The sequence below is a fragment of the Myotis yumanensis genome, unplaced genomic scaffold (genome assembly GCF_028538775.1).
Source record: "Myotis yumanensis isolate MYYU_CA2020_CCGP unplaced genomic scaffold, mMyoYum1.0.hap1 SCAF_4, whole genome shotgun sequence".
NCBI lineage: Eukaryota > Metazoa > Chordata > Mammalia > Chiroptera > Vespertilionidae > Myotis > Myotis yumanensis.
This window is the reverse complement of record NW_027223755.1, coordinates 50,591,917-50,615,871: the sequence shown is the minus strand read 5'-3', so window position 1 is coordinate 50,615,871 and position 23,955 is coordinate 50,591,917. Positions and strand designations below refer to the sequence as shown.

General features: G+C 40.9%; 1 protein-coding gene across 4 annotated transcripts; it reads left to right on the top strand.

The window, feature by feature from the left end:
- Nucleotides 1–1,720: 1,720 nt before the first annotated feature.
- ARRDC3 (arrestin domain containing 3) lies at nt 1,721–15,864 on the top strand. 4 transcript variants are annotated; one of them, XM_070412324.1, is made up of 8 exons: nt 1,721–2,235; nt 6,276–6,357; nt 8,117–8,264; nt 9,265–9,367; nt 9,814–10,070; nt 10,409–10,571; nt 10,835–10,989; nt 13,167–15,864. In XM_070412324.1, the coding sequence occupies exons 1-8, from the start codon at nt 1,956–1,958 to the stop codon at nt 13,221–13,223; spliced, it is 1,245 nt and encodes a 414-aa protein (XP_070268425.1). In that variant the 5' UTR covers nt 1,721–1,955; the 3' UTR covers nt 13,224–15,864. The 4 variants fall into 4 exon arrangements, with proteins under 4 accessions (XP_070268425.1, XP_070268427.1, XP_070268428.1 ...); XM_070412327.1 differs by lacking the exon at nt 8,117–8,264 and adding an exon at nt 2,333–2,686 and having other exon boundaries at nt 2,148–2,235; XM_070412325.1 differs by lacking the exon at nt 1,721–2,235 and adding an exon at nt 4,027–4,394.
- Nucleotides 15,865–23,955: the final 8,091 nt, after the last annotated feature.

Genomic DNA, 23,955 nt, shown 5'->3' with positions numbered 1-23,955 from the left:
GGTGTCAACCAAGAGAAAAAAAGAGAGAGACTATTTTCTGCACTCAAATACACAAATTCATAGTTTTATGCACAACTATCAAAAATAAATGGCCTGCCCATTAACTATCCAAATATTTTGCATATTTATATCCTCATATGATGCCGTTGAGTCCAAGATATTGCCTTGTCAACTAAAATCCAACTAAATAAAATTTCATTTCTTCCAAAAAAGAAAAACAGAAAGTCCAATGAGTTTAGTTTATTGTAACTGATAGATTCAACCTATCCAAATATATGACACAGAAGAATCTAAAAAGTTTTAGACATGGACAACCAAAACTTTTCAAAGTATACTTGGAGAAATATGTATATCCAGATTCATATTTTTTCTTTCTGTATTTCTCTAGTAAGCAGGTCTGTTGATTGCAAAAGTCCAGGTAAGTTTATGCTGTTATACTTCGAATCTCAGTGTGATTTTATGAAAGCAATACCATGTTACCAAAACTTTCACAATAAAGAGACAAATGTACCTGCTTTTAAGGTGTATTAGAATTATTATTTTGAACAGTCCAAGACTGAAAATTAAAATTACAGCTTTGCAGAATTAAGCCCTACGTATAAACCAAATCATGCTTTTTAAAAACTGTTATGTGCTTCACTAATTTCTAACCAAGATTTTCCGATCTTGTTGTAAACATGATGCCAGGTAAAACACTATGTCATGCTGCCTTTGGAAAGGTGGTCCTTTTTTAGGCCGAACTTTATTCTTAACTCTATTCTTAACTTATTCTTAGGCACAGGAGTTATAATCATGTCATACCCTGCAAATTTAGCTGTAGGTGGTGTCTCAAAAAAGGACTTTTTCTTCCTTCGAGGAAGTGGTCAAGCCTTTCTTCCCCCTAGTGTCATCACGCAAACCACTTGGTTGTTTTTCGTTGCTATCTAATTACGAGATGGGAAAGAAAGCAGCTGAAGAGAAAGCAAAACCTACTGATTAAATTATGCCTGCTTGTCTTCCTGGCTCTTTATAGTATTCTCTTTTAAGATTCCTTTGGCCTCAAACGAGCTCATGTCCACCCTGGCTGCCAAGCACTGGTTTTTGTGTTGTTGTGTTTGGTTTTTTTTTCAAACAAAAATATCCAAGCCAAACAGGCTCTTGTCGGAGAACATTATTTCTTGTCTGCTTTTATTACGGTTTCTTTTGAAATTCGTGCGAGTCTGCTCTGCAACCAGCCGCTTGCCCAACCGGTGACTCCCCTGCCCCCATCTCTCTCCACTCATCACTTTCCTCCTCCTCCCAGCCAGGCACAGCGGTCAAACCCCGGCCGTGCCCAGAGCGCACGCTTTGGGCGGCACACGCGGCAGCGTATCCTTACTTGGCTTTGCAAACAGCTCCCCATCCAACCCTTGTCCCCCGGCGGCCCCCTCTGCCGTTATCTCTAAATAGAGCGCTCGCCAAAGGGGCTGCCGACGGCCCGTCCGCCAGGGTTGACGGTAGCCTGCCTACCAATAGGAGCGCGCAATGCAGAGGAGTCAGGGTCAGCCTCCCGGCAGCCCCGGGGCCGTCCTCCCCCCGCGCGCACCTACTGTACCCGCGAGCAGGGAGCGAGCCCGGCGCGGGAGGGGGCGCGCGGGAGGGGGCGCGCAGGGAGGCGGGCGGGCGGCCGCCGCGGCGCGCATGCGCACCGGGGTTGTTTTTCACAAAGCTGCTCTTAAAGTGAGCCGGCCGCCGCCAACCGCCCGTCTTTGTACCGAGACCACTGGGCCGAGCGCGAGCGCGGAGCGGGAGCCTCGCTGCTGCCCTGACTTTTAAGAACCTCAATGAACTACTTGTGAGGAGTCGCTGGTCGTGCCTGTGAGCTCTTCCCACGGCCACGACAGCGACCCGTGTTCAGTGGAGATCACATTTTATATGCGATCTTGACTTTTTTTTTTTGGTCTGACATTATATTTTTATAGATTTTTGTTATAAACATGGTGCTGGGAAAGGTGAAGAGTTTGACCATAAGCTTTGACTGTCTTCATGACAGCAACGTCCCCGTGTATTCTAGTGGGGATACCGTCTCAGGAAGGGTGAATTTAGAAGTTACGGGGGAAATCAGAGTGAAATCTCTTAAAATTCATGCGAGAGGGCATGCGAAAGTACGCTGGACCGAATCTAGGAACGCCGGCTCCAATACTGCCTACACACAGAATTACACTGAAGAAGTAGAATATTTCAACCATAAAGACATCTTAATTGGACACGAAAGAGGTAAGCTTTTTTTTTATATTATTCGGAAATCATTAACGCTAATTTCTTTGGGAATGTAGCTTTTGATTTTTCTGAATGGATATAATTCTACTCCTAGCATGAGCATAGCAGCTCGGTAAGAGCTGAGCGAAGTTGGAGACGGGCTTCTCCGTGACGTGCACCGAGTGCGGAGCCGCGGAGCGTGCGGGCATCTGCAGGGGCTGCGACCTGCGCCCGCCCGCCGCCCCCACGCCCGGCCGCCCGGCCGGTGCCCTCGCGCTCGCCGCCCGTTTGCACCTTCACGTAGATTCTGCTCAGACCCGACCCCGTCACTCCACTAGCAGGTCTTTCACTGGATCCCCAAAGGCTGCAGTCCAGTGCTCGATGTCTTCCCTTGTGCTCTGCAACCTTAACATCTCAAAAACGAAGCCTCCATCGAGAAATGGGATAACATCTTTAAGCGGGTGAAGAGGTGCATTTCATTTTTTTAATATTGACACGCAAAAGACTTGAAAGCATTGATCGTTGTTCTTTGGTCAAGGGTTTCTGTGGCTTATTTTGACATATGGTATGAACACCCCACGTGTTTGGGGTCCCCCCCCCCCCGTTCTTTGCAGTTCCTTTAGAAATGTATATCATTCATTCTCTATTCTAAAGGACTGCACCTATGATTGTGATGGGTTTCGAATCAGGCGTCGAAGCCATTCGGGGAAATGTTCCTTTCTGAGCATCATGCCTAACTTTGAAACGTGCCTTCAATGAAACCCATGCCAGGGACATGAAATGGAAAAGTATTCGGCACCTTGGTTTTGATTTTTGGTGAGACGAGGGAGAGGAAGGGTTGTCAGACATGGAAGGGGCCCGAGGTTTCCCATCTGTTGTTTAAATCGTTACATTGTGGAATTATAGGAGACTCTAAGCTTGTTTTTCTAAGTTTCCACCCTTTGTTAGAAGCGGTTCAATCCTGTTTCGGACCAGTTCTGGGGGGTGGCGAGGAGGGGCGCTTGTGCAGCTCTCAGCAGATTGGCTGCACGCGTCAGGTGGTGGCGATGACTTAATTCCCAGACCGAGAAGAATATAGTGTTAAAACTGGTTATGTAATTTTGTACTTCTCCTTTTTAATGCGATGTTTAGTTCCAATGCGGGCTATTTTCGAAAAGTAGAGCACATTTTTTACCTTCATTTTCAGTATTAAATATGCACATGCCCGAGGAAGTGCTAGCTGAACTAAAGCAAGTGTAGAAATAAAGGATGCTTCCATCCACAGCATTCCTGCGCTGTTCTTAAAAATATTAAGATGAAGTCAGTTCTGGAGGTAGGTTTTCAGTTGCACAGAGGGAATTTGCATCCTGACATTATTTCTAGTTCATCTCTCCAAGCAGTAGCGCTGATGAAGAAGCGCTAATGCCTAATGACAGTCGTCGTATTTGTTGGAAAGCATAGGCAGGAGTTTGTGTGAACCTTTCTGGATATTGCAGCTTTTTATAAAATGGTGGGAAGAGACAAAGGTTTTCATAGAGTTGAGACTGTAGAGTAACGACTTGTGGGGGACAAACACAATTTACTAGCTGCTCCCTGATTTCGTGGTAAAATAAACTGTGCGCCTTTTAACCCCACGAAGCACCCCTGAGCCTCTGCAAAGTGCAGACGAGCCCTGCGCCTGGAATACTTTCAATGACTTAGAACCGGGACCTCTCACACGAGCCTGGTCGCGGAGGCCCCGCCCCGCGCGGCCAGCGATAGGCGGAGCCGGGTTTGTTAGCCTGTTGCTAAGGCGATGCCAGCCCCTGATTGGATTGGGCGCGGGCGGTGGGGAGAGTGGGGCGCGCCCGTGGGGGCGAGGCTTGGAACCGGCGTGCGCCGGTAAAGGGCCCTCCCGCGCGGCCCCCCGCCCCGACTCGCGCCCCTCCCCGGGCTTCTGGGGGTGCCTACGTCTCATCACCTTCGGTCGCCCCACCGTGGCCTGTCCTGGGCCCCGAAAGACATGACTTGGGGTGTCAGGAGATTAGGTGCGGAAAGTGCCGGGCGGCCCTGGGCGCAACCGGCGCTGCCAGCCCTAGTCCGAGGGAACTTGGGCGGACAGGGTCCGCCGGAGCCCATCTTCCTGTTTCCCGAGAGGAAGGTACCTTCTGCGAGCGCTTGTTTCCCTCTGAGCGGAAACAAAGCCTGTCCCCCGACAGGTACAGACCGGCTCCCTTGCTCTGACCCCAGAGAGAGCGCGCCGAGGCTGGGGTGGAAGGGAAGGAAAAGGGATAGCGACGTCCAAAGCCGGGTAGGGCCTCGGCGAGGATTCCCTCCCCCGCCCATTGTTCCCCGGGGCGTCTGGTCCCCACCTCCCACCCCGCAGCGTCCCGGTCTCCGTGGTTGCAAGTGGAAAGGTGTCAGGGTGGCCCGAGCCAGCTCGAACCGGTCACCGGCTGGGGCGTGTAAAACGGAAGCGCCGCGCCGCCGCGCCCCGCCCCCGGCCCAGCAGGCTAGGCTGCGCGGGCGCGCGCGCGAGCCGGCGACGTATGCCGTATGTATAGCGGGGCGCGCGGGCGGGGGCGCGCGGCGGCCGGCTGGAATCTGCTCGCGCCGGTTTAGGCCGGTCCTCTCCTGCTCCGCTCTAGTTCTTGATTGACAGCCCGGCACTTGTTTACCGCGGCGGCCGCCGCCGCTCGCCGCAGTGAGCCTGCTGAGCTGGCACTCGGGGCGCGGAGGGAAGGAGGCGAACGCTGGGCGCCCCCGCGGCCGCGGCGTAAGGGCCCCGAGTCACCAGCCGGTGTTGGGTGCTGAGACCCGTTCAGGGGAGTCGCCCGGAGGCCGCGGAAAATAGTACAAAATAAAAGCTTCCGCACATAGGCGCATTCTTCCTTTTTATAAGCGAAGTGTCACTTTTCTGTGTGTCTCTTCAGTACTTCGGTGAGGGAGAGTTAGGGGGTCACAATTTGGTCAGCTTTCGTGGTAAAGTGCCAATGATCAAGATTTCTACACCGAGAAAATCCTGTAAATCTAGTTAGAACACTAGAAGGAATCATTTTAAAAATCCAGAATCCCCCCCACACACACACACTTTTTTTTTTTGCTTTTGGGTTTTTTGATGTGTTGGGGGTTTTTTTGGTTTTTTATATTATTGTTGTTTTTTGTTTTTCAGTTAATATATTTTGGAGACATGTTTTAAATAATCTAGTTGACCAAAAGAAATTGGTTTCTTGAAAGGTCATCCCTTTCTTCAAGCAACTGGCAGCCGCCTGGTCAGACTACAGGTGGGGGGGGGGGGGGGCAGATGGTGTTGGTAACAGCACCTTTTAAGTCTGAGGCACGTTTTTTTGTTTTTTTTTTTATACATATGCAAATTTTTAGCTGTTGCTAGGACAGACCGATTATGGTTCTCATTTTAGGTTCAATAAAGAATTTATATGACACTGATTTAAAATCACTCTTTTTTTAGCTCCAACATCTATTTAACAAAGTTTTCTAAAGGCTTTATAACTGTCACATTCACATCTGTATCGACTGGTTTTTAAAGGTGTAGTGAGTTCTCATTTTATATGGTTAAAACCATAGATTCAGGAAAACAGCTGGAGAGGGTCCGGGGGGGCGTGTTCCCTGGGGGCCGGAGCCTCCGTGCAGCGGGCGCCCGTGGGGGTCGGGGTGATGCCCCCATGTCACAGATGAGGCGGCTGAGGCTCGGGGTTCCCCGCTGGAGGGCGCCCGTGGGGGTCGGGGTGATGCCCCCATTTCACAGATGAGGCGGCTGAGGCTCGGGGTTCCCCGCTGGAGGGCGCCCGTGGGGGTCGGGGTGATGCCCCCATGTCACAGATGAGGCGGCTGAGGCTCGGGGTTCCCCGCCGGAGGGCGCCCGTGGGGGTCGGGGTGATGCCCCCATTCCGCAGATGAGGCGGCTGAGGCTCGGGGTTCCCCGCCGGAGGGCGCCCGTGGGGGTCGGGGTGATGCCCCCATGTCACAGATGAGGCGGCTGAGGCCCAGGGTCATTACCGGAGAAGTGATGAAGTGGGAATTAGCGCGCAGACTCCACGCGGGTGCCGGTCCCTGACGCCGTGTGTGTGTTCTCTCCGCAGATGACGACAACTGCGAGGACGGCTTCCACACCATCCCTTCGGGGCGGCATGAATACGCGTTCAGCTTCGAGCTTCCACAGACGTAAGTATGAGAAGGAACAGGCGCTTTTCATAGACATCCATCCTTTTAAACTTAAAATTTTTCTAAGTTCAAATGTTTTTAGTTTAAAAAAAAAAAACCCTTTTCATGACTGAATCTTGCGAGAGGAAAACAATGTGCTAAAAAAAAAAGCTATTTTATAATGTAGTGTGGCAAAATTATAGAAAGCAAAGCTTAATTCTTAGTACTCTGCCTCACGATTGATGAGGTTTTTAAAACCTGAATCAGAGTTCATTTAACGTGAGTTGAAGGTGCTATTCAAATAGTTAGGCCCTGTCTGCCTAGTTGGCCATCAGTTATTAGCAGAAAAGGTAAGACATAGCAGGTCACAGTCACTTATAAACACGCCGTCTTCCTCCTTTTCTGCTGATGCCAACCGGCAGCGGTGAGCTGAGCCCATCAGCGCGTTGGGCACGTCCCGACTCCAGGAGCGAGGGGCTTTGGGCTTTGGATCTGAGCTCAGTAGCTTCTGTGCGAAGAGCTATTGAGAAGGTCACCAGGAGACATGACTTGGACTTAAAAGGAAACATCCTTCAGAGATACCTTCATATAAGGATTGGGATCTAATAGGAAAGGGAGATGGAAAAGGGGCATAATCTTAATGTAGTAAAAGATTGTTAGGAGAGATTATTCAATGTTTTTAAAATAATGCCTTTAACAGATTATCCTGACAGGCAAAGTGGGACTTGTGGTCATTGTTTTGGAGGATAAACTTACAAGAAAAATTTATCAAGTGCCAAATGTACATAACTTTATATCTTATCTGTAAAGCACTCATTTAAAATAAACTCTAAAAGACTAGCAAAATATTGCATTTTATTTCTCTTTGCTATGCAAATTAATGCAAGACTCTAAAATAGATAGCCAATATGACAAGCACTTTATTCATTGATTATAGGATATTCACAATCTGTTTTTGCAAATTCTTGATTAGACATAAATTTTCTATCCAACTACTCATTCTAATCTAAGTTAGCACTCTGCCTTGTAAATAACTGAAAACCAGGCATTTTTCTAATGAAATTATGAGAAAGAGACTAAACTCACTAAAATAAAATCTTTCACAAGTAATAAAACTGGCAAAATTGCAAGTTCTGATTCCCTTGATACAGGTCAGTAGAAATGTTTCTTTTTCTTTAAGCCTATAGTAAAGTTTGAAAACAGCCAAAAAGGAAACATGAGGACACTGGGAAATATAAAACTTTTTTAGTATTTCAGTGGACTTTATGAAATGTGAAATTTTTGAAACTATAATGACTGTTTTGGCCTTTTCTAGACCTTCTTAATTAGTTGCTATAAAAAGAGATACTAATTCCCGGCAAATGAATAGTGGAGCACTGTAGGGAATTTGATCTGAATATTTAACCAGTGTCTATAATTTCTCAATAGAAATAAACCATTCTTAACTTTATTTTTAAATTAAGTTCTTGACCTTTTCAAGAATTATTCACTTCCAGTTTTTCATAATTTTGCCACCAACATTAAAAGTAGCTTCTTTATTTAAAGAGATTGTATACTTCTTGTTTCTTTAAGCAAAATTTCTATAATGTTTACCAACTATTTGTTCTATTTGGAAACAAGATTTTTCCCCAATGACTAATCCCTTTGGAAATTTTTAAAAATCATGTTTGATACCTCACTGATATATAAACAGTACAATATATTAACACTTCTATGATAATCTGTGTAATTATTAGAAAGAGGTATAATATTAATATATTGACCTTTATATTCTACACAGACCACTTGCTACCTCATTCGAAGGCCGACATGGCAGTGTGCGCTATTGGGTGAAAGCCGAATTGCACAGGCCTTGGCTTCTACCAGTAAAATTAAAGAAGGAATTTACAGTCTTTGAGCATATAGATATCAACACTCCTTCATTACTGGTAAGAATTGACTGAATTCTTCATTCTTTGTTTTGGCATACCAATACTAAAGAATAATCACCTAAACTTAAACTGTAATTTTATCATTTTAAAATAGTGGCTTTATTTTAAAATTTAAAAAAATATTAATTATTTAAAAATATAGTCAAGGGCACACACACTAATGAAGAATATGATCATATTTCCTGATACTGTAATTAACATTAAATAAATGTTAAAAGTAAGACTAGCATATGGTATGAAATATCTCTTACTCAGAAGAAACAGCAGTAACAAAAACATAAATCTGTTCCCTGCATAATTGTAGAAGAGGAGCAGTAGTATTAATTATTATTTTAACATAATATCACTTACTTTGAAAATACCATAATGAATCATTTGTATTGCTTTGCATTATTCCAATGTAGGGATGTCAAATGATGGGGAGATTATCACTTTTTTCAAAAAATTTAATTTCATCTTAAATGAAATCCTTCTTAATTGTATTTTTTTATAAGATTCAAATTTAACTTCAAAAACATTAATTGGTTTAAACAAATGATAACATCTTTAAGCAAATAAGAATTTTAAAAATGTGCAGTTTTCCATTTTTTACACAATTTAAGGCAGTTTAATAAACTGGAATGTGGAAAGGGTTTTTTTGTTTGTTTGTTGGGTGGGTTTTTAATTAATATATATAATGTGGGCTAAAATTATGTTTATGGTGTTAAGCCCTGCACCCTTTTTTCTTAATTGCATAGAAACTTATATAAAAACAAAAATAATTCAGAGCCATTGGTTAGTAAAAATATATGTATATATGTGTGTGTATATATATATATATATATATATATATATATATATATACACACACACATATATATATATGTATTTGGCTACCAACAAAAAGCAGCACTGCTTTTAATTTTTAATTCTCCAGGAGTTTAGATTGTATTTTAAAACATTTTATTACTCTCCCAACTCATACATTGATCTTTTTGTCTAAATTTATTTCTTACAGTCACCCCAAGCAGGCACAAAAGAAAAGACTCTCTGTTGCTGGTTCTGTACCTCAGGCCCAATATCCTTAAGTGCCAAAATCGAAAGGAAGGGCTATACCCCAGGTACGTATGAAGTGGATTCCCACAAAAAACAATCTTTTTTCACTTAGCTTTTGTGTTTAAATTTATAGTATTTCTACTAAATGCAAACATGATATAGCATTCTTTGGTAAAATAACATAAGCTGTGCTTATCCAGTTTTCTTTCATAAATTGAAATGTAATCTCCTTTACTCCTATTTTTTCATTTATTGATTTTTTTTTGTTTTTAGAAAGAGAAACATCGATTTCTTGTTCCACATATTTATGCATTCATTGGTTGCCTGTTGTATGTGCCCTGACCGGGGATGGAACCCACAACCTTGGCATATCGGGGCAATGCTCTAACCAACTGAGCTACCCGGCCAGGGCCCTGTCTTTTTTTAAAGAGCTACTGAAGAATCCACATTAGTTTTGGGGATTTTGTTTGTTTTGTTTTGTTTTCTTAACGGATAATTTTTCCCTCTCTAGGTGAATCAATTCAGATATTTGCTGAGGTTGAGAACTGCTCTTCCCGAATGGTGGTGCCAAAGGCAGCCATTTACCAAACACAGGCCTTCTATGCCAAAGGGAAAATGAAGGAAGTAAAGCAGCTTGTGGCTAACTTGCGTGGGGAATCCTTATCATCTGGAAAAACAGAGACATGGAATGGCAAGTTGCTGAAAATTCCACCCGTTTCTCCATCTATCCTCGACTGTAGTATAATCCGTGTAGAATATTCACTAATGGTATGTATAAATTTAAGGGGTTTTATTTAAGTCTTAAAATCACAAGGATATCATTTTGTCTTATATCCAAGACTTGATATTTGTATTCCATATAATATATATACAAACAAATATAAGTCTTTATATAGTTTGCATTGTAATTATTAATTTTATATGTATGTGAATGTATTATAAGGTTATTATGCATATGGATAAACTTTTCTTGTATATCATATGCATGTAAGTAAAAAAATGAAGTAAATGAGGACCTCAGATAACATTAAAACTGGGTTATTAGTTTTTTTAAAAGGAAATAATACTTGGTATTCTAAACCTAGCGTCTCCGTTTACTCTTTTAGGTATATGTGGATATTCCTGGAGCTATGGATTTATTTCTTAATTTGCCTCTTGTCATCGGTACCATTCCTCTACATCCATTTGGTAGCAGAACCTCAAGTGTAAGCAGTCAGTGTAGCATGAATATGAACTGGCTTAGTTTATCCCTACCTGAAAGACCTGAAGGTAATTTGATATAATGTATATCTAACTTTATTCTCCTATAATTTTCAAGAACATAATCTCATATTTTACGATTAAACTTTTGTCTATACCTAAAAATGAGTATATATGTCCCTAATGTTAGATTTAAAACCTAATCCCCCTAGTTTTGAACACAAAACAAATAATTATTTTACTTTGATATTTCTTTTTAATATCTACTATTCTGTGTATTTTGACATGCATCAGAACATGCTGTTCGAATTGCGTGTATCTTTTTCCTTCAGCACCACCCAGCTATGCAGAAGTGGTCACAGAGGAACAAAGGCGGAACAATCTTGCTCCAGTGAATGCCTGTGAAGACTTTGAGAGAGCATTTCAAGGACCACTGTTCGCATATATCCAGGAGTTTCGATTCTTGCCTCCACCTCTTTATTCAGAGGTAAGCATCAACTCTTCAAGTATAAAATGGGCTGGCTGTCTTGCATTGCAGACTTTTTAAAAATACAGTTAGTTTTTTATTATGATAACTTAGAAAAACATAATTTAAAAACACAGATTAAAGATTAGATTAGGGTTGTCAGTGTTTACTAAGTAGGACTGTTCACTTCTATTGGTGAAATAAAGATAATGATCTCACGTCATGCTTTTCAATATGCCAGTTAAAGGAATAATTTACATTTTAAAGCATCTATAGAACTGCCATTTTGCAAGCATTGATTAATAGATAGAATTTATCTTATCCTTTTCCAATTTAATTCTTGTATATTTTAACATTCTCAGCCATGAGGGAAAATAACATATTTGCAATAACATTTTAAACCACATTTCTACACTGTTAGATTATTTTTATTCATTTCATATTGATGACAATTAAGCCCTTACATTAATAAAACATGGCCCTTAGTGGGAAAAACAAACTTAGCAGCGAAGTATTATATAACAATTAGAAAGGAATGTACAGTTCATTTGAGAATCAGCGTATTGGGCCCTGGGAATCGAGGGGCTTCCCTGAGAAAAATGATTAAAAGTAGTACTCCTCAAAAGGTAGGGTAGTTCAGGTATGAAAGCAAACAGCCAGTGCAAAAAAAAAGAACAAACAGCATGTGCAAAGGCAAGTAACTAAAAGGTGTGGGGGGTGCAGCAATTTCAGTATACTTCAGAATGCATATATACAAAGTACATGTTTTGAGGGGCTTTAAAGTTAGCCTTGATACCAATATAATGCCAAATAATTTTGTAAATCACCGCAATTAGCTTTTTCCTTTTGGTTACTGTAATTTAAACAGCTATTTTATAATGAAATGTTACTCCCAAATAAGACATAAAAGGGATGTTTCACCTTCAACAAATTGTCCTCCTCATGTTCCCCCCCAACACCATGACTGGAAGAGTCAATTTTCTTTTGGATCTAGCCAATATGACATGCACTTTATTCATTGATTATAGGATATTCACATTCTGTTTTTGCAAATTCTTGATTAGACATAAATTTTCTATCCAACTATTCCTATTCATAAAATTTTCTATTAAATGCTAAAAATGTTCTCCCTCTTGTTACAGATTTTGTTACTACGTTTTTATTCAGACATTTCTGTCTTGCTTATTATTAAGTCAGTTGTTTCTCGTTGGACCTGAGGCTTCTTCACTGTCCAGGCATTTTTTAAAAAAATGGCAATCTAAAGATCTACTTTTAAGTAATTTGTCATAAAATTCTTCCTCCTTTTAAAAATGAACCAAATAGAATTAAAAACTTTTAAAACACTAAATTGGTTCATGTTGTGATTTAATTAACATCTAGTCACATAGAGGGGAGCTTAAAAAGCTATTTTTACTTTTTTTCCTCTTTAAAGGATAGTTATTAAAAGAAAGAAAAGTTATGTAGCTTTTTTTCTTCAAAAATGGGTTTTGCCTAAAGTGTCTGAGGCACTTTGGATTTGTCCTACGTGTGAATGCAAGTAAATAGGTCTTATCCAAAAGGTCTTTCAATAAAAGAAATGTATTAAACCCAATAATTTGCCTTCCTGTGCCCTTTCCTTTATACCTGAGAGGCAACAAAAATGCATTCACGTTTATTAAACATATGTGTATATGAGTCACTCCAAAGATAGAAAAGGTGGGAAGCCCCTCTATCTCTGGTGGGTTCAACATTACTATTTCTTAATATACACTATTCCTGGGCCCTTTCTGAAGTTTTATACCCAAGAGTTACCAAGAATATTGTTTACACAACTGCATTCTTCCTAAAGCCTACAGAAGAGATTTTTTTTTTAAGTATAAAAGGGATACTTTACAAAAGGATATCATTGCTATAGAGATGTTTTACATTGTATTTGAGTCTTAAGTACTAGTACGTGCTAAGTAAAACTCCATTCACTGGTAAAATTTAACCATTCGCTTTTGTGAAAGAGAACTATTCAGGCATATTTTTATGAATGTTATTATTAATCTAATAATTGCATGTCAGGCACTTTAAGTAATACTAATACCCTTTCCTCCCCATATTAGCTACGTATGTTCTTTCTAATTAGGTTCATCAACTAATACTCAAAATCTTAGTCATTTGCTACATTCTTACTAGACCTTATCAAATAACTTTGAATTTTTTTCTCCTTTAAGATTGATCCAAATCCTGATCAGTCAGCAGATGATAGACCATCCTGCCCCTCGCGTTGAAGGAACATGTGGTTAAATCAAGTTGATGTGAATTCCAAACTGTATCTCTTCCCAGCTGAGGACAGAGAAGTATCTTGGAGACACGTTTTCAGAGGAAGTGGAGTTGCTTTTGCCCAGAAAAATGGCAAATACGTGAAACAACCAGTGATCATGCTTTAGAAGCCTATAGCAACATTCTGGGACTGCTCCAACATGCTTGAAGATCTAAGCTTTTCTTCTTTAAAACTGGCACATACCAAGAGCAGTCGTCTTAGCCTATGGTCATACGTGTCAAGACACCACGTTATAAAGAGGGATGATTTCCTTCTTTTGATTTGAAAATTTGCACATGCTCAATGCTTACATTGTGCAGTTCAATGTCACTACAGCTTTTTTTTTTCCATTAATGCCAGACTCACGATATTCATATAAAACTTGTTTGTGATCAGCACAACAAGGAACAAAAGAAAGCTTTGAAAAAACTTTAAGATGAAAAAAACGCACTGACATTTTTTTTTATTTAATATAGCCTGGACTTTACCTGCGTATGCACATGCTCAGAATTGTCCTACTAGGCTGACCATGTATCACCTCTTCAGCTTGGATCCTATTGTGGATTTATTTACAAACATCAAATGCCTTCAAGCCAATCCTTCATGCTGTATGTTTTGCAGCCTACTGTAGTAGATACGCAACAGATATGTGGGAAAAGAGATAAGAGGAGGAAGCTAATAAGAGACTGTCAAGATTGTATACCTTCTTGGTTTCTTTTAAGAATTTGTTGCCTTTCTACTATTACAGCAAAGCAGCATTTTGTTACTGACTGCCTAAAATCACTTAATCTCAGGTGAACGCATCACTTGCCAAACTGTTGGAATGCTATTTTGTGTTTTGTTGCACTGTTATTTTTTCGTTTGTTTGGTTGGCTTTTTGGAGAGGGAATTTGGAAAAGGGACATACACAAAAGTGATAACCCACCCGCATTTTCTTTTTATCATTACATATAAGAAGAAACTAGAAGAGCTAAGAATGGAATAAAGAAAGGCAGTATGGCAGGCACCAGCAAAGAGTTAAGGGCTGTTGCTCTTAAAAATTATTGTTATTTTTTTGTTTGTTTTAAAAAAGTATGGAAGTTTTCCAGTCACAAGAGGAGGAGAAAATACATTTATTTTTATACACAGTTACTTAATTACCTCCAAACACATATGTTGGAAATCATTTTTGCTGGTGCAGAGTATTTTAATGAGCAGGAAGGAATATCAGGTTATGATTAGAGAGCTCAGTTTATACATTTTTTATCCTGCTCAAGATCTACAAAGCTTGAAAACCTGTTCTAAAAGTGTATACCTTCAAAATTATAAATACTAGAATATATGCTGGAATAATAAATGTTCTGTATTTTTGTGGGTTTTTTTTTAATGGAAATCTTTTTTTTCATTACCTAAAGAACATTTTGCTAAACATGAAAAATCACTGACTTTAAGTATATGTAGATAAGATAGGGAAATTATTACATCAGTAAATTATAGTTTATATTAAAGATAATTGACAGTTGGCTCATAACAAATATACCAGCATTCATGGTGACACTTAAAACAGCATTTTCTGAGTATACTCAGAAAATTGTCTTACTTTAGAAGGAATTCAGCTCTGGTGTTTTTAGTGAAAATCAGCATCTCTGATGTTACAACATATGTGTGAAATGGGTGTTACATCTATCCTGCCATTTAACCCCACAGTTAAGGTGACTGAAAATAATAGTAACTCTGGCTTGGTGCTTGACCTGGTTAATACTGTCTTAAAGCTTCATACAAAACAAATAGGCTTTTCCATAAGTGGCCTTTAAGAAAACATGGAAGACAATTCATGTTTGAAAAATGCTGACAGGGTGAAGAAAGCCCAATGTAAAAATGAATCGCGTTTTAAGTGATTCAGTTAAAGGGTTTGGGCTCCCGTAGCAAACTAATACTAGATAATAAGGAAATGGGGGTGAAATATTTTTTTATTATTATTAAATCATTTTGTGAATGTCCCCCTCAAAAAAAGCTAATGGAATATTTGGCATAAAGGGCATTTGGTGGTTTTATTTTTGTTTGGGGAGGGGGGTTGTCAGAAAATCCCTTTTCTTTTTTATGTCTAACTTCTAGGGAACAATTGTTGATATGCATAGTATTGGAATACTTATCACCATATACTCATAACACATGAAAGCAAGAATGACCAATATTCTGGCAATTGGCACTAGGTCACGAAATAAAAAAGATAAAATCCTAATTATATAAAACTTTATAAAATAAAGTTTTGTTTTCCCCATTAAAGTATTTCTTTTTTATTTAGAGGCATTACTTTACTCTTTCCTAAATATTGGTCAATTTCTGACATAAGACGTGAGGGTTCACATTTGTATTCCAGTATTCAAGATAGATTCCTGATTTTTCTATTAGGAAAAGTAAAATCCAAAATGTTAGCAAAACAAAGTGCAATATTAAATGTTTGCTTTATAGATTATACTCTATGGCTGTTTGTAATTTTTTTTTCCTTTTTTATTTGGTGCTGAATATGTCCTTGTAGGCTCTGTTTTAAGAAAACAATATGTGGGAAATGATTTGATTTTTCCTATTGCTCTTCCTTGTGGAAAATAAAGTGTTTTGTTTTTTTCTTTTTTGTAAAATTGTTTGGAGATTTATTTGAATCAATCATATTAGTATCATACATGCAAACACTTAGGACTACAATTAAAACTCAAGCCATTCTTGGTAAGATTTGTTTCTAGACTCACTAAAGAAAATTTCTTAAGGCTTAAAGGAATTTTGAATACTACTTACTGTTTTACTTAGTAAGTCATTAAGTTACGGATACTTCCTTATAAAACTTGTCATATATATGAACCAAACTTAACCAGGTAAAGTACTTTACTTAGATACCAATTCCCTCTCACTGTGATATGCCCAAGTTTCTAGTATTCCAATAAAATTGGACAGGTACATGCAAAAAAAAAAAAAAAAAAAAATGAAAACAAGACCATCAACTTATACCATACACAAGAATAAACTCAAAATGGATAAAAGATTTAAATGTAAGTCATAAAACCATAAAAATCCTTGAAAACAGCCAGCAAAATCTGACATCTCTCAGTATTTTTTGTACATATATCTATGGCCAGGGAAACAGGAGAAAATAAACAAATGCGACTACATCAAAATAAAAAGCTGCACAGCAGCAAAAGAAACCATCAACAAAAAGGAAAGGGAAGCCTATTGTATGGGAGAACACTCTAATAAGGGGTTAATATAAAATATCAGGAAATCATATTACTTAACAAAAGGAAGACAATCCAATTAAAAAATGGGCAGAGGACCTAAATAGACACTTCTCCAAAGTGGACATGTAGATGTCCAAGAGACGTGAAAAAATGCTCTAAATCACTAGTCATCATGAGAGATGCAAATTAAAACCACAATGAAGTATTAATCATGTCAACCTGTCAGAATGGCTACCATCAACAAATGACAAGTGCTGGCGAGGATGTGGAGAAAAGGGAGCTCCAGGTACACTGCTGGTGGGAATGCAGACTGATGCAGCCATTATGGAAAACAGTATGGAGTTTCCTCAAAAAATTAAAATATGGAACTGCCATTTGACCCAGTGATACCACTTCTAGGAATATATCCTAAGAAACCTGAAACACCAATCAGAAAGAATATATACACTCCTGTGTTCATTACAGCACAATATACAATAGCTAAGATCTGGAAACAACCCAAGTGCCCATCAGTAGATGAGTGGATAAAGAAGCTGCAATATATTTACACTAGGGGATACTAGGCAGCATCGAAGAAGGATCTCTTGCCCTTTGCGAAAGCATGGAGGGACCTGGAGAGTATTATGCTAAGCAAAATAAGCCAGTCAGAGAAAGATAAGATCACATGATCTCATTCATATGTGCAATCTAAAGAACAAAATAACCTGATGAACAAAATAGATCCAGAGACATAGAAACATGGAACAGACTGATAAATCCCAAAGGGAAGGTGGGGGGTGGCTGGGAAAAGATTAACCAAAGAACTTATATGCATACTAGAGGCCTGATGCACAAATTCATGCACGTGAGGGGTGGGGGAAGGGACCGCAGGAGGTTGGCCGCCGGCCCCAAGGAGGGAGCCAGCCCTGGGAGAGGAGGCGACTGTTGTTGGGCTGGGCACAGAAGGAACCTCGCAGTTCCCGCCTCCCCCACTCCTTCCCTCGCCACCTCGCCACCATGGCGGTGGGCGGGAGGCCCCCAAGGAAGGGACAAGAGGAGAGCGGGAGCGAGGCAACCCTTGTGTCAAGGTCTGACTTTCAATAGATTGCAGTGAGGGAGTTGCTCTGCTAGGTATGAAACCAAAACCTAGAAGCAGGTCTTTTTTTTTTTTTTTTTTAATATATTTTATTGATTTCAGAGAGGAAGGGAGAGGGAGAGAGAGATAGAAACATCAATGATGAGAGAGAATCATTGATTGGCTGCCTCCTGCACACCCCCCACTGGGGATCAAGCCCGCAACCCAGGCATATGCCCTGACCGGGAATCGAACTGGTGACCTCTTGGTTCCTAGGTCGACGCTCTACCGCTGAGCTACACCCGGCTGGGCTAGAAGCAGGTCTTTATGAATGGTTTAGCACCAGGGGCCGATGGGGGCCGGCCGGCTGGGGGGAGGGGCTGCAGGAGATTGGCTGTGGGAGCGAACTGACCACCAGGGGGAAGCTCCTGCATTGACTGTCTGCCCCCTGGTGGTCAGTGTGCGTCATAGTGACTGGTTGACCAGTTGTTCCAGTCATAATGGTCACTTAGGGCCCAGCGGTTCTCAACCTGTGGGTCACGACCCTTTTGGGGGTGGGACGACCCTTTCACAAGGGTTGCCTAAGACCATCAGAAAACACATATATAATTACATATTGTTTTTGTGTTTAATCACTATGCTTTAATTATGTTCAAATTGTAACAATGAAATCGGGGGTCACCACAACATGAGGAACTGTATTAAAGGGTCACGGCATTAGGAAGGCTGAGAACCACTGGCTTAGGCTTTTAGATATGTAGACTAGAGGCTCGGTGCATGGATTTCGTGCACGGGGCGGGGGGTCCCTCAGCCCGACCTGTGCCTTCTTGCAATACGGGACTCCTCAGGAGATGTCCTACTGCCAGTTTACGGGCCTAAACCAGCAGTTGGACATCCCTCTTGTAAACTGGGACACTGCATGCACCAGTGACCATACTTTTCATACAGATGAAAGGCATCTTGCTGTTGTATGGGCAGCTACATTTTTTTGCCCTGATTATAAAAAGTAGTACATAACCTGATCCTTCTGAGGCAATAGTACCATTTTTCCCATCTTATGGGTGGAAAAACTGAAGCAGAGAGAAGTTAAGTAATTGGCTTTGTCACACAGTTATAAGTTTCAGAATCAGGGCTGACCACAAAATATGCAAGCCAGAGTCCATGTATGTCATTGCTGCATCATCCTGTTTTTTTGTGTGTTAGAGTAGCCTTGCCAGGTTTTAAATTTTAAATCTAAGAGACTATTCACAATATATAGGGTAGGGTCCCTAGGCCTGGCCAGAGATCAGGGCTTATCTGTGGGGCAACCGGCAGGGTGATCGGGCGGCCCCCGCTGGCACCCACTTTGGCTGGCAGCCTGGCACTGCCTGTTCTTCAGCCCCTCCCCCCACCAATCGGTAGTTCTGCAGGTCATTCTGTTGTTCGGTCGATTTGCATATTCTGGTTTTATATAGATAGATATGCATAACCCATGGACACAGACAATAGGGTGGTAAGGCCTGGGGCAGGGGTATGGGGGTATGGGAGTAAGCTAGAAGTGGTCAATGGGGAAAAACAAGTCATCTGTATACTTTCAATAATAATAAATAAAATTAAAGTTACCATATTATTCTAATCTTATGAAAACACAATTTTTCTAACTTTTAAAACAAAATTTTGAGAAAAAAAATCTTTCACAAAGAATGTCTGAATTTTACAGTGATTTGTAATATTAGAAGTACTTTTGGAGTCACATTTAGAATTTATCTTTTAGTGTTTATACATATACTAGAGGCCCGATGCATGAAATTCTTGCATTCGGGGAGGTCCCTCAGCCCAGACTGCACCCTATCACAGTCCAGGAGCCCTCAGGGGATGTCCAACTTAGGCCCAGGGGAGCGGGCCTAAGCCATCAGTCGGATATCCTTAGCATTGCCCTGGAGGTGGGAGAGGCTCCCATCATCACCACTGTGCTCGCCAGCCATGAGCCCAGCTTCTGATTAAGTGGCACTCCCCCTGTGGGAGCGCACTGACTACCAGGGGGCAGCTTCTGCATTGAGTGCCTGCCCCCTCGTGGTCAGTACGCATCATAGCAACCGGTCATTCTGCCATTCGGTCAATTTGCATATTAGCCTTTTATTATATAGAATATGGATGAGCTATCAAGTTGTATATGTGCCTTACTATATGATTCTTCCATATTCTCTAATGTATATACAATGGGGCCTTGACTTACAAGATTAATTCGTTCCGTGACGGAGCTCATAACTCAAATTACTCGTATGTCAAATCAATTTTCACCATTACAATGAATGGAATGCTGGGCTGATGTTGTGGCATTCACTGTGACGTTCGCTGTGCCAACTAGCGGTGGGGTATCTGAAGCTGGCTCGTAACCTGAATTTTAGCTCGCAACTCAAAGCAAAAAATCGGCCGAGAGACGGCTCGTATCTCAAAAAACTCGTTAGTCGGGACACTCATAAATATAAACAAAAATATATTACAAAGCAGCAGACAAATATGTTTATAATCCACTTCATAGAAGTATACTGTCATTTTTGTTGATTAAATGCAAGTAATCTGCCTTGGCCAATGTGGCTTGGTTGAAACGTCATCCCTTACACCAAAAGGAGGCAGGTTCGATTCCCAATAAGGGCATATACCCAGGTTGAGGATTCAATCCCCAGTTGGGGTTTGTATAGGAGGCAACTGATGTTTTTCACATCTACCTTTCTCCCCCTGCTTCTCTACAAAATCATTTTTTTTTAAAGCAAGCAATCTACCCAACATCCTAATACAATAAGGAATGGGAAGAAGAATGATAACGTCAAAAGGGGAGGCCTAAGTTCTGTGTTCTGTAACTAGAAGTTTCCCTGAACAAGATGTGTGCATTTTGATTTCTTCATTTACAAAGTGGAAAAGTAGCTATCCAAAGTTCTTTTCAGCCGTCAAGTATGAAGTCATACATCTTTGGATAAAGAAATAAAGCTCTAAGTCAATCATAACATTGAAAATTAACACATTGCTTCTAAATTTACATTAGAATACTTTTAGAATGATTTAAGTACATGTCACAAGTTTAAGAGTGACAGTTATCTGGCTCTGCTTTTGCATTAAATCATCTGTACTTATCAAACTACCCTTGTCATTATGGCCAAGAATGGGTATTTATTAGGATTTTTTATTGTAACAAAGGGAGAAACTCAGACTAGCTTAAGTAAAAAACTATTAACAAGTAATTCTGGGGATAATCTATTAAGCACATTTAGATCCAGAAATCCAAATAATGCCCTGGACACTCACTCTTATCTCTCCTCTGTTTACTTAACACCTTTTTTCATATTAGCTATATTCTTTCATGTTAGATGGGCCAGGAAAGATGACCCAGCTTTTATAGATCACGGAAGAAATGCCATCTGGAGTTCCCAAGTCACTTGTTTTGGGACATTCTGAGTGATCAATATGTAGGTCATGTTTCATGCCACATAGAATGGATTTCCCAATAGAAAGAGTTCTATTTCCAGAAGAAAAGAGAAAAGCGGTCACTACATTCTTGTTATTTCAAGTATTGTCCAAACCAAGAGTAGTGCCATCACTACTAAGATTAAAAATCTATACTAATAAAAGGGGAATATACTAATTAGACCAGATAGACTGGACGTCTTCTGGATGTCCTTCTGGATGTCCTTTCGGACAAAGCCATGGTGGTGGGGGCTGAGGCAGAGGCTGTTAGGGGCGATCAGGCCAGCAGGAGAGAGCAGTTAGGGGCAATCAGGCCAGCAGGGGAGATCAGGCAGGCAGGCAGAGGAGGTTAGGGGCAATCAGGCAGGCAGGCAGAGTGGTCAAACTCCCTGTCTAATGGACAATTTGCATATAAGGCTTTTATTATATAGAACTAGAGGCACAGTGCACGAAATTCATGCACGGGTAGGGTCTCTAGCGGCTGCCAGCTGCTGGCCAGGGCCAGGACCTCCCTTCCCCAGCTGCTGGCTGCCAGCTGGGGCCTTCCTTCATTCCACATCGCCCCCCTGGTGGTCATCACACGAACTCCCAGTCAGTCGAACTCCTGAGGGGACACTTTGCATATTGGCTTTTATATATGTAGATAGTTTAAAAAGCAAATGTTCATTTTCCATAGCACTAAGTGTTGTGCGTACCCTGAGAAAATCAGAATTAAATTAATCACATTTTCAGGTGTCTTATACCATTTTGCCATTTGCCATTGCTAGATCCTTCAGGGTAATGATAATAGCTATTAGTTCTTTTTCCATACATCTCTCTACATATTTTCTCAAATAAATCATTTATTTCCTTAGCTTCAATTATCAACCCAATGATAATGATTCAAAAACCCATTATTGCCTATCCTGCTTTTTCTCGTCTCCTTGCCCTTATTCTCTATGACAGTGGTCGGCAAACTGGCCCCTTGAGTGTGGCTCTTCCACAAAATACCAGGTGCGGGCGCGCACGTACAGTGTGATTGAAACTTCGTGGCCCATGCCACGGGGCCAAAGAGCCTCATGTGGCTCGTGAGCCGCGGTTTGCCAACCACTGCTCTATGACATTACAGACATTTTACTCAGTAAGTTCTCCAAGTTCTAAAACTAATTATTTCTAAAATAAACTCCTCATCCTTCCCTATGTACCTAATGTCTCCCCCCTTACCCCAAACCTTCCCTCCTTCTGGAATTTCTAATCTCTATTAAAAGAACCAGTCTTTTCACTCATTCACTCCATGCCTCAGTTATGAAGTCCTCTCCATGCCAATCAGTTATAAAGTTTCCTCATTCTCCGTAAGGCCTCTAATGGTACCTGGCCTTTTCCCTCCATTCCCATTGCTAACTTCCCGATCTAGGTTTTTATCCTGTCACAGACTTCTTACTTTTTTCCACCCATTCCAAAATCCCATAAAGTTTTCTGGGCCACTCCACCCTCATTGATCCCTGCCACTCTGGAGTTTCCTCAGCATTTATTCTACCTCACAGCATTTATTCTAGTTTATGTTCTACTGGTGATGCCTCCCCAGTATTTTGTCCCACTCCACTCCACTCCACTCCACTCCCAATTATCACATTCTGATCCAGTCTGAGAACAGTGAAGATGCTCACAAAAGCCTGGCCAGTGTTGTTCAGTGGTTGAGCCTCGACCTGTGAACCAGGAGGTCACATGCCTAGGTTGATCTCCGGCAGGGAGCGTGCATGAAGCAGCCAATCAATGATTGTCTCTTATCATTGATGTTTCTATCTCTCCCTCTCCATACCTCTCTCTGAAATCAATAAAAATATATGTATTTTATTTTTTTTTTTTTTTTTTTTTTTTTAAATTAAATCTTTATTGTTCAGATTATTACATTTGTTCCTCTTTTTTCCCCCCATAACTCCCCTCCTTCCAGCTCCCACCCCACCCTCCACCCTCACTCCCCACCCACTGTGTTCATCCATAGGAGCATGATTTTTGTCCAGTCACTTCCCGCATCTCCCACACCCCTTTTTCCCCCAAGAATAGTCAGTCTATTCCCTTTCTATGTCCCTGATTCTATTATAATCACCAGTTCATTCTGTACATCAGGTTATTTATTCACTTGATTCTTAGATTCATTTGTTGATAGATGCATGTTTGTTGTTCATAATTTGTATCTTTACCTTTTTCTTCTTCTTCCTCTTCTTAAAGGATACCTTTCAGCATTTCATATAATACTGGTTTGGCGGTGATGAACTCCTTTAGCTTTTCCTTATCTGTGAAGCTCTTTATCTGACCTTCAATTCTGAATGATAGCTTTGCTGGATAAAGTAATCTTGGTTGTAGGTTCTTGGTATTCAGCACTTTGAATATTTCTTGCCATTCCCTTCTGGCCTGCAAAGTTTCTGTTGAGAAATCAGCTGACAGTCGTATGGGTATTCCCTTGTAGGTAATTGAGCCTCTTTCTCTTGCTGCTTTTAAGATTTTCTCTTTGTCTTTTGCTCTTGGCATTTTAATGATGATGTGTCTTGGTGTGGTCCTCTTTGGATTCCTTTTGTTTGGGGTTCTCTGCGCTTCTTGGACCTGTAAGTCCATTTCTTTCACCAGGTGGGGGAAGTTTTCTGCCATTATTTCTTGAAATAGGTTTTCAATATCTTGCTGTCTCTCATCTTCTGGCACTCCAATGACTCTGATATTAGACCGCTTAAAGCTGTCCCAGAGGCTCCTTACACTATCTTCACACTTTCGGATTCTTTTTTCATTTTGCTTTTCCAATTGGGTGTTTTTTGTCGAATCTTTGGTTTGATTATTGTACTCCTCTGGTCTGCTATTGGGTATAATATTCTTTATTTCAGTCCGTGTATGCTTACTTTCTAATTTCTTTATCGTAGCATCGAGGGTCTCATTAGTTTTCGTGAGGCTCTGCACAAATTTATGGCAAGCCCTCAAAATTGCGATTCTTAGCTCCATATCCTCCATTTCTGTCATGTTTTTTTGTC